General features: G+C 45.6%; 1 protein-coding gene across 5 annotated transcripts in view; it reads right to left on the bottom strand.

Annotated features, from left to right (window-relative positions):
- LOC138258882 (sodium- and chloride-dependent creatine transporter 1-like) overlaps window positions 1-15,481 on the bottom strand; it is a 290,710-nt gene that overhangs the window by 47,127 nt on the left and 228,102 nt on the right. For all 5 annotated transcript variants that reach the window (XR_011198597.1, XR_011198598.1, XR_011198595.1 and 2 more), the window contains exons 9-10: window positions 10,134-10,246; window positions 6,849-6,986 (exon numbers count right to left, since the gene is read on the bottom strand). Coding sequence is in view for 2 of the 5 variants with exons in the window: in XM_069206192.1 (XP_069062293.1) it covers window positions 6,849-6,986; window positions 10,134-10,246 (251 nt within the window). In the remaining 3 variants the exon portion in view is untranslated. The remainder of the gene's footprint in view (window positions 1-6,848; window positions 6,987-10,133; window positions 10,247-15,481) is intronic.

Below are 15,481 nucleotides of genomic sequence, written 5' to 3'. Positions count from 1 at the left end.
AATTTATAAAAATAAGGTCACCAGTGACACTTACCTTTTATTTGTAGGGTGTAAATTGAAAATATTGTGGGCCCAGTTTAGAGTTTGGTTGATGGACTACTTCGTCACAAATGTGATGTGCATTACATCCTACAGCAATTGTAATAAGGCGGACAGAATATTATTCACGGTTGTGACAGAGTAATGCATTCCCCCAAACTCTAAATCAGGTCTTTTGTCTTGTATTTGGTGGGCACGGAATGGTACAAAGGAATGTGCAGAGTTGCAAAGGAGAGGCCGCAGTCTTTAGATGGTGAAGACAGAAAAAACAATTTCATATAGTCGGTGAAGATAGCTGTAACAATGGCTTGCATAGTGTGGAAACAGAGATAATGGGCCAGATTTAAGGTTAGGCAGACAGGGTGAAAGCAGTAAGGGGTACAGCATCTATTTTAGGACATCTTCATTCCTCACTCTCATCCCTACTTCTCATCCATTATACATCATCCCTACATCCATTATACATCATCCCTACATCCATCATCCCTACTTTTCATCGTTCATACATCATCCCAACTTTTCATCCATCATACATCATCCCAACTTTTCATCCATCATACATCATCCCAACTTTTCATCCATCATACATCATCCCAACTTTTCATCCATCATACATCATCCCTACTTCTATTCCATCATCCCTACTTCTATACCATCATCCCTACTTCTATACCATCATCCCTACTTCTCCTCCCTCCGTCTCATCCATCATCCCTACTTCTCCTCCCTCCGTCTCATCCATCATCCCTACTTCTCCTCCCTCCGTCTCATCCATCATCCCTACTTCTCCTCCCTCCGTCTCATCCATCATCCCTATTTCTCATCCATCCTATATCATCCCTACTTCTCCATCATCCCTGCTTCTCATCCATCACGCATCATCCCTGCTTCTCATCCATCACGCATCATCCCGTCTTCTCATCCATCACGCATCATCCCTGCTTCTCATCCATCATCCTCACTTCTCATCCATCATCCTCACTTCTCATCCATCATCCTCACTTCTCATCCATCATCCTCACTTCTCATCCATCATCCCCACTTCTCATCCATCATCCCCACTTCTCATCCATCATCCCCACTTCTCATCCATCATCCCCACTTCTCATCCATCATCCCCACTTCTCATCCATCATCCCCACTTCTCATCCATCATCCCCACTTCTCATCCATCATCCCCACTTCTCATCCATCATCCCCACTTCTCATCCATCATCCCCACTTCTCATCCATCATCCCCACTTCTCATCCATCATCCCCACTTCTCATCCATCATCCCCACTTCTCATCCATCATGCATCATCCCCGCTTCTCATCCATCATGCATCATCCCCGCTTCTCATCCATCATCCCTACTCATCATCCCTGCTTCTCATCCCTACTTTTCCATCATCCCCACTTCTCATCCATCATACATCATCCCCACTTCTCATCCATCATACATCACCCCCACTTCTCTTCCATCACACATCATTCAGTCTTCTCTTCCATCACGCATCATTCAGTCTTCTCATCCATCATGCATCATCCCTGCTGCTCATCCATCATCCCTACTCATCATCCCTGCTTCTCATCCCTACTTTTCCATCATCCCTGCTTCTCATCCCTACTTTTCCATCATCCCTGCTTCTCATCCCTACTTTTCCATCATCCCTGCTTCTCATCCCTACTTTTCCATCATCCCTGCTTCTCATCCCTACTTTTCCATCATCCCTGCTTCTCATCCCTACTTTTCCATCATCCCTGCTTCTCATCCCTACTTTTCCATCATCCCTGCTTCTCATCCCTACTTTTCCATCATCCCTGCTTCTCATCCCTACTTTTCCATCATCCCTGCTTCTCATCCCTACTTTTCCATCATCCCCGCTTCTCATCCCTACTTTTCCATCATCCCCGCTTCTCATCCATCATGCATCATCCCCGCTTCTCATCCATCATGCATCATCCCAGCTTCTCATCCATCATCCCTACTCATCATCCCTGCTTCTCATCCATCATCCCTGCTTCTCATCCATCATCCCTGCTTCTCATCCATCATCCCCGCTTCTCATCCATCATCCCCGCTTCTCATCCATCATCCCCGCTTCTCATCCATCATCCCCGCTTCTCATCCATCATCCCCGCTTCTCATCCATCATCCCCGCTTCTCATCCATCATCCCCGCTTCTCATCCATCATCCCCGCTTCTCATCCATCATCCCCGCTTCTCATCCATCATCCCCGCTTCTCATCCATCATCCCCGCTTCTCATCCATCATCCCCGCTTCTCATCCATCATCCCCGCTTCTCATCCATCATCCCCACTTCTCATCATCCCCACTTCTCATCATCCCCACTTCTCATCATCCCCACTTCTCATCATCCCCACTTCTCATCATCCCCACTTCTCATCATCCCCACTTCTCATCATCCCCACTTCTCATCATCCCCACTTCTCATCCATCACACATCATCCCCACTTCTCATCCATCACACATCATCCCCACTTCTCATCCATCACACATCATCCCCACTTCTCATCCATCACACATCATCCCCACTTCTCATCCATCACACATCATCCCCACTTCTCATCCATCACACATCATCCCCACTTCTCATCCATCACACATCATCCCCACTTCTCATCCATCACACATCATCCCCACTTCTCATCCATCATAAAGTCTTCTCATCCATCATACATCATCCAGTCTTCTCATCCATCATACATCATCCAGTCTTCTCATCCATCACACATCAGTCTTCTCATCCATCATGCATCTTCCCTGCTTCTCATCCATCATCCCTACTCCTCATTCCTGCTTCTCATTCCTGCTTCTCATCCCTACTTTTTCATCATCCCCACTTCTCATCCATCATCCCCACTTCTCATCCATCATCCCCACTTCTCATCCATCATCCCCACTCCTCATTCCTGCTTCTCATCCCTACTTTTCCATCATCCCCACTTCTCATCCATCATCCCCACTTCTCATCCCTACTTCTCATCCTTCTTCCACAATTCCTACTTCTCATGCCTCAGCCATCATCCCTACTCCTCATCCATCATCCCTACTCCTCATCCATCATCCCTCAGTCATACCAACACATTTTCAGTTTTGTGAAACACACCTTCACACTGGTATGACTGAGTGATGAGGAATGAGCAGTAGGGATGATGGATGAGGAGTAGGGTTAATGGCTGAGGCATGAGAAATAGGAATGATTGAAGATGGATGAGAAGTAAGGATGAGAAGCAGAGATGACGGAAGAGAAGCAGAGATGGCGGAAGAGAAGCAGGGATGGCGGAAGAGAAGCAGGGATGGCGGAAGAGAAGCAGGGATGGCGGAAGAGAAGCAGGGATGACGGAAGAGAAGCAGGGATGACGGAAGAGAAGCAGGGATGACGGAAGAGAAGCAGGGATGACGGAAGAGAAGCAGGGATGACGGAAGAGAAGCAAGGATGACGGAAGAGAAGCAAGGATGACGGAAGAGAAGCAAGGATGACGGAAGAGAAGCAAGGATGACGGAAGAGAAGCAAGGATGACGGAAGAGAAGCAAGGATGACGGAAGAGAAGCAAGGATGACGGAAGAGAAGCAAGGATGACGGAAGAGAAGCAAGGATGACGGAAGAGAAGCAAGGATGACGGAAGAGAAGCAAGGATGACGGAAGAGAAGCAAGGATGACGGAAGAGAAGCAAGGATGACGGAAGAGAAGCAAGGATGACGGAAGAGAACCAAGGATGACGGAAGAGAACCAAGGATGACGGAAGAGAACCAAGGATGACGGAAGAGAACCAAGGATGACGGAAGAGAACCAAGGATGACGGAAGAGAACCAAGGATGACGGAAGAGAACCAAGGATGACGGAAGAGAACCAAGGATGACGGAAGAGAACCAAGGATGACGGAAGAGAACCAAGGATGACGGAAGAGAACCAAGGATGACGGAAGAGAACCAAGGATGACGGAAGAGAACCAAGGATGACGGAAGAGAACCAAGGATGACGGAAGAGAACCAAGGATGACGGAAGAGAACCAAGGATGACGGAAGAGAACCAAGGATGACAAGTAGGTATGATGTATGAGAAGTAGGTATGATGTATGAGAAGTAGGGATGATATATGATGGATGAGAAGCAGGGATGATGGATGAGAAGCAGGGATGATGGATGAGAAGTAGTGATGATGGATGAGAAGCCTGGATAATGGAAGAGAAGTAGTGATGATGGATGAGAAGCCTGGATAATGGAAGAGAAGTAGGGATGATGGATGAGAAGTAGGGATGATGGCAGAGAAGTAGGGATGATGTATGATGGATGAGAAGCAGGGATGATGGCAGAGAAGTAGGGATGATGTATGATGGATGAGAAGCAGGGATGAGACGCAGGGATGATGGAAGAGAAGTAGGGATGATGGATTAGAAGAAGGGATGATGGATTAGAAGAAGGGATGATGGATGAGGAGAAGGGATGATGGATGAGGAGAAGGGATGAGAAGTAGGGATGATGGAGAAGCAGGGATGAGAAGTAGGGATGATGGATGAGAAGCAGGGATGATGGATGAGAAGCAGGGATCATGGATGAGAAGCAGGGATCATGGATGAGAAGCAGGGATCATGGATGAGAAGCAGGGATCATGGATGAGAAGCAGGGATCATGGATGAGAAGCAGGGATCATGGATGAGAAGCAGGGATCATGGATGAGAAGCAGGGATCATGGATGAGAAGCAGGGATGAGATGTAGGGATGATGGGAAAGAAGCAGGGTTGATGGATGAGAAGCAGGGCTGATGGATGAGAAGCAGGGATGACGGAAGAGAAGCAGGGATGACGGAAGAGAAGCAGGGATGACGGAAGAGAAGCAGGGATGACGGAAGAGAAGCAGGGATGACGGAAGAGAAGCAAGGATGACGGAAGAGAAGCAAGGATGACGGAAGAGAAGCAAGGATGACGGAAGAGAACCAAGGATGACGGAAGAGAACCAAGGATGACGGAAGAGAACCAAGGATGACGGAAGAGAACCAAGGATGACGGAAGAGAACCAAGGATGACAAGTAGGTATGATGTATGAGAAGTAGGGATGATATATGATGGATGAGAAGCAGGGATGATGGATGAGAAGCAGGGATGATGGATGAGAAGCAGGGATGATGGATGAGAAGCCTGGATAATGGAAGAGAAGTAGTGATGATGGATGAGAAGCCTGGATAATGGAAGAGAAGTAGGGATGATGGCAGAAAAGTAGGGATGATGTATGATGGATGAGAAGCAGGGATGATGGCAGAGAAGTAGGGATGATGTATGATGGATGAGAAGCAGGGATGAGACGCAGGGATGATGGAAGAGAAGTAGGGATGATGGATTAGAAGAAGGGATGATGGATTAGAAGAAGGGATGATGGATGAGGAGAAGGGATGATGGATGAGGAGAAGGGATGATGGATGAGGAGAAGGGATGATGGATGAGGAGAAGGGATGAGAAGTAGGGATGATGGAGAAGCAGGGATGAGAAGTAGGGATGATGGATGAGAAGCAGGGATCATGGATGAGAAGCAGGGATCATGGATGAGAAGCAGGGATCATGGATGAGAAGCAGGGATCATGGATGAGAAGCAGGGATCATGGATGAGAAGTAGGGATGATGGATGAGAAGCAGGGATGAGATGTAGGGATGATGGAAAAGAAGCAGGGTTGATGGATGAGAAGCAGGGTTGATGGATGAGAAGCAGGGTTGATGGATGAGAAGCAGGGATGATGGATGAGAAGCAGGGATGATGGAGGAGAAGCAGGGATGATGGAGGAGAAGCAGGGATGATGGAGGAGAAGCAGGGATGAGACGCAGGGATGAGATGTAGGGATGATGGCTGAGAAGTAGGGATGATGGATGAGAAGAAGGGCTGATGGATGATGGATGAGAAGTAGGGATGATGTATGATGGACGAGAAGTAGGGATGAGGAGTGAGGAATGAGGATGTCCTAAAATGGATGCTGTATAGGAGGGTGGAGTACTTCCTCACTTCCCCAGACTGACAAACAGTTTTCACTGCTGACCTAGCCGTGAACTCTAAGGAACTGAATGAGCCTCTACCTCTGCAGTTCATACAAACCACTAAAATGTTTGAGATGAGTGTCATTGGTGATGGACGCTTTTACCATGAGTTTGAAAGCTTTACAGTTTTTCAAAAAAACTCTCAAATTGGGAGTTTGTTTCTCAAAAACAGACCACTAATGATCTTCAAACCAGTTTTCTACCGTGTGTGTGTGTATACTTATATATATATATTTTTTTTTAACTGTCCCTTACTGCCAGGTTTGCCTGGTGTTGACGGACAGCAAAAGAAAGCATTCCATCGCACCCCAGTAAATTCTGTGGACAGTCAAATTGCTTACTTCCGACGGCCCGCTTTTCATCAGGCCATTTGAGGAGTATGATGGCAACGGAGTCGGAGTAGGGGCCATTGTCAAAATAGAGCTGATCCACCCAGCCCTAAACTGGACAGGTGGACTAACATTTTGGCAGATGGGGAACTCCATTGCCAATGCACGGTAGTACCCTTTCTTCCAAAATCCTAATCAGAGAGTGAATATATAACACACCATGTTTTATATGAAAGATTAGAAACACTAATACTTTCCTGAAGGAGTACTGCAAAAGGCTCTTGTGTGCCAGCTGGGAAAGTAGATGAAACTGAAAATGTCTTGGTGTGGTTGATAGGGAATAAGCGTATGTGTTGTAGAAGTTAGATAGGAAGAAGATATATTTTTGTGTGTGGACATGGAGGAGAAAGTCTCTTGCAGGAGATGTCATAGTACAAGTTGGGCCCACTTACCTCTGTTACCATGGAGAGGTCGATAACAAAGCACACAAAACAACAAAGAGCTGCAATGATCTCTCGGCGTACGAAGCTGTTGATGGGGTGTGGGAACAAGTCAAGGACACCAGTGATGAACCCTTCCACACCCACAAACTAGAGCGAAAGGTGAAAGAATGAAAAACAAATCATTGAAGAATCTGGCAACACAGTATACAGAAATTTCTGCCAAGTAATGAATGTACAAGGGCTTCAGACGCACACAGCCTGCTGACTGCTCAGAGTGATATGCAAAATACAATAAGCATTTGGTAAATTATCTCTAATTTCCTGTTAATATAGCTCCGATCCAAACAGTTTGACAAAGCATAACCTGTCACCAGCCAGTCAAAGTAGAATGCCACTGTTTGGTCACAGGGGGCCACGTCTTAAACCATCACAGACCAATATGGTACAGAGTAGACCGCCAATGCTATAGTCCAGTGCACCACTGGAAACCATAGGTTTCACCTCAGTGGTTCTACTCAGTGGTGCCCTGAAGTGAAGAATTGTGTTTGAAGAAACGATCAATGCAACGTTTGCATGGAAAAGTAAGTACCTTCTGCTTTGCACAGATAGGAAACCATCTTTCATATACACTCAAAGGCAAGACACACCATTGCTAGCATTTCCAATGGGGGCTGGAGGAGAGGAGGAATCCCTCCCCAGAAGAGAAGCTGCCAACAGAGCAGGTATTTTCCGACTGTAAGGTATTCTGCAACATCCCTAACCCCCCTCTCCCCACTACCGGAAGGACCCAGGAACCACTAAGTAACATCATTCTTCTCTAATTAAGACGGTCTGCCCCTCTCTCTCAACAGAGGTAGACCCATCTGCCCCCTAAGTGTACAAGGCAGTCCTTCCCTAGCAGTGCCACTTGCCCCTTCTTCCACCGGTTCATTCTACTCTTTCCTCCCCAGGCCACTCCCTTCATCCCATCCTACTCATACCTGTGCTAATATGGGAGCAGCAGCTTAACCATGAGTGGAAGAGGGAAGGCAGCACAGAGAATTGCAGGGGAATGTCAGTGTGAAAATGTATTAAGTGCTGTGTGTGCGGGTATGCACTTGTACATGTTTGTGAGAACAAGGATGCATGTGTGCTAATGTATGAGGCATGTGTATGACTACTGTGCCCAACACCCAACCTGGTAAAGTGCAGCCCCTGGCACAATGGGGTATTTAATGCTGGTCCTTGCATAATGATTGTGTTTGTATGCAAAATGTGGGCGTCCACGCTGGTCCTGATAGAATGGTGCTAACTCTGGGCACATTGTAGCCAACCATATTATGATGGCATCAATGCCTGAAATAATACAGTCTCTGGCTCTTTGATGGTAATTCCTGGCACCCTGTGGACATCTACTGATGGTGCCCTACCAGGGTGTAATGCTGGCCCTGACATTCTTGACATTGTGCGGAGCCCTGGCACGAAGGCAGTGTCTTCAGTATGATGGTAATTGTTTGTATATTGTGGGCATCCACTGCACAATGGTACTCAAACCTTTCACAATGCTCTCTCTGGAATAATGGAGGTAAGTTTTGCCATACTGCGCATATCAACTGCATCTTAGTGTTACTTCTTGAAACATTATGAGCATCAATGAAACCCACACCAGCTATTATGCCGCGCCATGCTTAATGGTGGTACTTCATGACAAGCTGTGTGCACACATGACATGCTGCTCCCCTGGCATAATAATGGCCTTGTGTCGGTGGTAATGTAAATATGTATGTATGTGGCATTTGTATACTGCAAACCTGGACATAAGGTAGCGAAACGCTGTCCACTAACAAAGGAAAAGATGCGGACAGGTAATGGTTGGAGCAGAACCTGGGTCCTACAGTGGAGGTGAACTGGTACTGTAATGCAGTGTCCTCTAAAGGATGTGTGTCTTCAGCTCCTTTCTAAACTGGAAGCATGACTGGGCCTGTCCTGATAGATGCAGGGTCATTGTTACTCTTGGCCTGTTGTGGGACACCAAAGTACCATGTTGCCAAGGCACAAATGTTAATCAAGTTGATTACCTGAACCTTCAAGCAGGCTCAAAAAAGAGAGGGACCAGTGCAAATCAACATATGTAACATAAAAGCAAGCGTACTTGCTTAAGCAACCCGCTCTCCAAAACCAAGGGCAGGTAGTGCCAGCTGCCCAGAACGGGCATCAGGGATTTCCCCGGGAAGCTGGAAGGGTGGGGGCCAGTTTTGCAGCAGTACGATCCTGTTTTATTACTGGGGGATAGTTTTGCAGCAGTGCTGCAATATCGGCCCCCAGTAACAAAATGGAGTAGCTCCGGGCTTCTAATGGCTGGTAAAAGCCCGGAGCACCAACATTCCAATGTGGTCCTTCACAGCAACAGATGGGAACAAAGGCCTCACAGACCCCTAGGGAATTTCAACCCTCTGGGCTCCGTGAGACTTTTTAGTAATTAGAACATTCTACATTCTAGAGGTGGAATGTTCGAATAGCCTTATAGGCCTCCGTAGTGGGCTAAAGGCCTGCTCCCTTTTAAATGCCTGCGCCTTTGACACAGCAGCTGTAAAGCTGGAGCAGCCTTCAATGCCCATTATAGCCCACTATAAGGCTATATTGGGTACTTTGTGAACTCAACATGCTATCTCTCCAACTGCCAAGTCTTGAGTCTTCCAGGCGTGCCGTTCTGCACCCATCACAAGGAAGATTGGCTACTCTATTTTCTGTCTGCCCTCTCCCTACCTACAATTCCCCCCACTTCTACTCTGCACTGGCCCGTCTGCCTGCTAACATCTTTATACTTGTCCGTTTGCTGCTTCCCCCACACTTTCCATTCTAAACAATTTCTTAGGGGTTCCTCAAGATGCTCCACTTCCAGACTGGATCACAAAGACCTTCAGAACAGATGCATCAAGTTCTCAAGTTCCTGTGTGTTCTGTGTTTGGCTGCTGAATCATGAGCTGTAGCTATGGACTGAGCAGGTTGCCACTATAGCTCCTCTGTGGGGTTGGATTGTCCTACTTCTGCATACATATATGCCCAGATGTAACTTATGAATACACACGCTAGGTGTAACCACAAGCCTCTTGTCAACCATTTTCCATGCCCCCCCCCCCCCCCCCCAGGAAACAGGTAAACATCCCTCTTTGAGTGCAAGCCAAATTGCGACCTTAATCACAAGACCATGTTACGTCTGTAGGTTTTATCCTCTACCTTAAGATTTCAAAGCCCTTACCTGGCCTTTTCAGGGCTAGGGCGTGGATTATACCAAAGTGTTTTTTTAATACATACCTGGCTGTCGAGTCCCAGGACAAGAAGCATGAAGAAGAAGAGGGCAGCCCAAACTGGAGCAAACGGCATCAAGGTCACTGCTTTAGGATATGCAATGAAGGCCAGTCCGGGACCTGAAGAATAAAGCATTACTTTAGTGTGAGCTAGAGTGACTGATGACTCTAGAAGGGTAGAATGGTATAACAGGGACACATCTACTTTTTTTTTCTTGGTATCGCCACCAGAACTCCAATGGCCCCTCCTCCCACACCCACTCCTAGAGGAGTCAAAGTGCTGCTGCAATGGTGGAAATGTTCTGGCAGGACATCTGGTGTTAAGGGTGGATTAAGGGAGAAATTCACTTGGATCTGCCCAGCTATCCTTTTATGCCAACAGTCACAGGGTGCAAGTGGAGTCTTAAGAAAAGTGAGCGCAAGACGTAATGGGGGGAGGTGTATGCACTGCCAAATGGGGGAAAAACAAATCTGTTCCCCTATTCCACAGCCGATCATACTGAGTTCTAGATGTGGTCCAAACTTCTGTAATCCAATATTAGTTCAATTAGTAGCATAACATTTCAATCACATATTCAGGAACAGAATTATGAATCAAAAACTTAAGACTATCAATTGTATTCAAGGTAAATCGGATTAACTGCATTTTCTCTGTGGATTTTCTCTACTTCCACCTGTACGTAGACCAGGACCCAGGTTGCCCAGCAACAGAGGGCACACCAATGGCAAGACTGCCAATGGGCAATCTTCTGTGGTCTCAGTTGTGTTGATTTGCTGCAAAGAACGCACCCTATATATTGTTTTTAATAATGGATACCTCTTCAAATATATCATTGCATGTGAAAAGAAATTAGCTGCATGACCTCCCTCACCTTTTAATGATATTTCAGTCCTGGGGTGGGCTACCCTGGGCCTGTGATGGTTAGAGGAGGGAGCCCTATATACCTCCACCCCTTAATGAAAGAAAGCCACCTAGGCTGCCTTTTTTTCCCCCAATCCCACGTGATTCCAGGGAGATCGTGGCAAAATTTGCCAATGTTTATTTATTTTTGGCCTCGGCTAAGGGATCCCCCTAGGACTCCCATGGGGCATAGGGGGCAGAGTATCCCTACCCTGTCCCCTTATATATATTTTTTTTAAGACACTTCAGTTCCTAGGGGGAGTGGATTTGCTCAACTGAACAATAGCTACCTGAACAAAGCAGAACATTTTTTAATTGGCGCTCCAAGCGAGTCTCTCGCGTGCCTCTCACGGACCCAAACATCCAGATATGCAAATATTTTTTGCCCTTAATTTCTATAAAAATACTAAACAGATTTACACCAAATCACATAAAAGCACAATCTGCTGACCAAGATCTACTTCCTGCCAAACTTGGTGTAATTCTGTTCATCAATTTTTGCTGCAGCCCTTCTTACACAAATCCAAGGTAAAAGCAATGGGATTTTGTGTTTTGGGACACACACCCCTCATCCCCTGTTTAAGCTTGGCCCCCGCTTGATGCATATTTTTAAAACTTTCCATGCACAAGCTAGTCAAGAAGTAGCACTTTTCTGGAAACTTTTTGGAAAAGGGTAGCACAGAGAGTGAGAGAGAGAACACATTTAGAGCAACTATACCAATCAACACATTCATGACTACAGGGACAGTAGAGTGAAATTAACATGATAAAACACTGTTCAGTGCCTCACAGACTGTATTTTACAATTAATTTACCCACTGAAGAGACTCTCCTAATAGTCACAACGCTTGTACGATGAGATCTGTACCTCCATGCACAAATATAGCACTTGGCATTGGGGGGGGGGGGCGGTTGGCAATGCATCTAAGTGATAAATGGTTTGAAGCTTTTTTCGGGGCCCTCTTGGCGCTAAAACACCACAGCCATAAGATGCTCTTTGGCCGTAGCAGTTGATTTTCCATATGTAAACACATATGGCACAAAGAAGCCATTTAACAGTATACGCCTCCCTTAGCACTGGAAGCAGACAGCCTGTCCTCTCCACCGCAGCTCTTTATTGTGCCACACAACAGGGGCCTGAAACTAGAGCAGCCAGACAAGAGGGCTGCTCCTGCTGTGGATTTACAAAGGAGCTTGGGTAACAGAAGTCACCGAGATGTCAGCAAAGCGCTTACTTTAGCTTTGAATTTTTTTTTATAACCTATATGCATTCCCCTGGGGAAATCAAGAATGCAGGGCGCAGCTCTGCCTGTCACCTCACATTCACTCAGTAAGGGCAGGGGAGAGGGGAGCTCATTCACGGTAGCGTACGCGATTGATGGCAAACAGGACCAATTCTTGCAAGACTGCATGTTTATCTGCACCATTATTTTTGCAAACATTGTATTGCAGTTTATAGAAAAGGTGAGTTCCCCAGGATAATCTAAAATCAGCCCCGGCCATCTTCCCTTCAGGAAATTCATTATGAAGTGATTTTAACACAAAATTAAGGCACAAGTATGTTCTCTGATGCACATTTAGGCTTCAATGAAGCCGTCATAATCCCTTCTGTTTCCTTTCATAAGACAAGTTATGTTATGTTACTAAATTTATAAAGCGCATGGCTGCTCCAGCAATGGGGCTTCCTAGAGCTAGACCTGAACTGGAAGTCATAACTGCAACGAGTAGAGGAAAAAAAGGAAGAGAGCCCTAAGAGTTCTACAAAGAAAAGAATACACGTTTTCAGAGTCTATTCAATGTGCAGGTGGTTCTCAGCACTGGAAGTGAGTTCCAAGCAGCAGAGGCCTTAACTCTAAAAGAACGGCCATCATCTCTTACTCCCTTGACGCGAGGTATCTCAGCTAGGACAAGATCTGCTGAGCGCAATGAATGGGCCGGCCAGTACGGGCGCACCAGTTTAGACAAGATAGGAGCCCCCTGAAAGTATAGAATTTTATGCAGCATAGAATTTTATGCAACATGCACAAGGACTTAAACTATATATGCGCTTCTCCACAAGGAGCCAGTGTAGTTTCAGAGAAAGTCCCGAAGCTGAGCAGAACTTAGGAAGCAAAAACAGCAGTCTAGCGGCAGCATTTCAGACTATATGCAGTCTTCAATCACCGATTTATTGGTATCCATATATAAGACGTTACAATAATACAGCCGAGATAGAATAGCAGCATGGACAATAATCTGTCGAGTATTGGAGTCGAAAAAGCAAAGAACAGGTTTAAGACTCCTCAGGAGCCAGAGCAGGCCTGGGGAATCGGACTAGCTCTTTGTAAAGTACTCAGATTAGAGAAAACTGGGTCTAAAAGGTGACCGGCTGAATGCGTGGCTCTAGATATTAGCTGCGTTAATTGCAAGGCAGCAAAATAATTTAAGAGATGAGTGGCGTCACTGTCACAAATATAATCAAAATGGAGGTGAAGGTCACCTAGAACATTAAAATTAGCTGACTTGATGATCAGCGAGGTAGTGCCTTTAATCAGGGCCTCCCTGAGGACTTCAGAAGGACCAGGGGGGTGGTAGGTAAGAAATCCAGACAGAATAAAATTATTGTTTAAGCCAATTTTAAAAAGAGCACTTTCATAATCTGGAATATGGCACTAGGACAGGCTGCAGGCATATCTATTTAGGTGAATCACAGCAAGGCTGCCACCTCTACCACTTATCCTATTGATGTTCTTTAAATAGTAGCCTGAGGGCAGCACTAAAAGAGGCTCCGCTACTGTGTCCTGCATAAAAAAATTGTATATCTGTAAAACGCAGGTTCCCCCCCTTTGTGGCATCCTGATGCTGAATAGTACACATTTTATCAACTTCAGAAGGATGAAAGGCTGAGTGAACCCACTGGGTTTCTAACCCTAAGGTCATGAGGTCAAACAGAAGTCCCTAGACTGAATTAATTAGTCCATGGAGCCGCCAGACCTTCTCCAATGAGCCAGAGCCAAGACTTGTTTTTACTACACTGTCCCTGTCCTTTCTTTTGTTACTTTCGTTTGGCAAGAATCCCTGTAGGGGTGTAACTCTTAACAATGCCATCTCTCTGGGTGAGCTTGAAACTTGGATGGGTATCCTTCGAGCACTGATCCAGTCGTCCTCACGGTCTTCAGTCCAGATTTGTAGGTTGGAAAATGGAGTTAGCCCGAGTGGTCTTAACGGTGGCAGCCATCTTGGAACCAGACTACCACCTCCCATTGAATTGTGTCATTCGGGCGATTTTGGGGTAAGGAATCAAGAACTAGATTGACATTCAATTTGAATTGATTTACAAATAGCTTTTGATGGAGCAGACAAGGAGAAGCTACGGTTGGATGTCAGAGAAATACTGACAGCTTATGGATACCATCATTAACATGGATTCGGCCAATACAGCCTGCACACCACAGAACCATAAATGGTAGACCCCCAAAATCCTCTTGAGCGTCAACGGGCATTTGCCATGGGAGCATATTGGTTGGGTTTCACGTACGTGCCACTGTTTTACTGTGCTGGTTATTCAAAAAAAGTCTGCAGTTAACTATAGTTGGAGTCACACTTCACTATTTGTAGATGATACAGAGTTGTGAAAATCTTTATGGCTGAGCATTTATTTTAACCTTGGATAATGTGGTCTTCTGGTAAAGTCAAAGGGAATGCTGTTGGCTAAGCTGCAATCAAGCAAAGCAATGTGGGTTGGCTTTTCTAGAATCCTCCAGAAGTGCTGTTCTTACAATACTGAGACTCGTACTTCAGCAATTTCTAATAAGCACAAATAAATGTCCCATTATGAACATCTGCGCAGTCTCTACTGCTGTAAATGAGAGATCATGGCTAGATTAAGCTACACTAAGTAACAAGGTACTACAGCTTTCTGCCCGCTACTGTGCCGAGTTGAGATTTGGACAGTGCCAACGTCTGCCCTTCTTAAGAAGCGAGGGGACAATGTTAAGACTTTGATGTGTCAATGAAACTCACTGAGACTCCTTGGTTTGAACTCACTAATGAATCGGGTGCAAATATGAGCAAGGAATCAGTGTTCGCAACTATAAGCAATCTTGAGGCTTGCACACACTAGACATTCTATTCAGATAAAATATGAGGTACAGGTCTCCTCACTGCAGCAGCTATTTTCATTTTAATAAACTCAAGTCTCCAACAAAAACAGTATTTAGCAGAAACCTTTCTTGCAAAAACAAAGTTTAGTGAACAATTCACATTAAAAAAAAAAATGTTTTAGGAATCAAAAATAAAGTAAATTTAAAAAAAAGAAAAAAAAACAGAAATAGGAGTTTTACAAAAGCTAAATTGTTTAGACAAAGAGGCAAACACTATACTGTTAGTTGAGCTTTCATGGCTTTTAAACGCTTGATACTCTGCCGTGACCTGAATGGCACACTGGTCAAAAGCATCTACATTCATGACCCTCT

This window comes from Pleurodeles waltl, chromosome 9, assembly GCF_031143425.1.
Source record: "Pleurodeles waltl isolate 20211129_DDA chromosome 9, aPleWal1.hap1.20221129, whole genome shotgun sequence".
Taxonomy (NCBI): domain Eukaryota; kingdom Metazoa; phylum Chordata; class Amphibia; order Caudata; family Salamandridae; genus Pleurodeles; species Pleurodeles waltl.
This window is presented reverse-complemented; position numbering and strand designations above follow the sequence as displayed.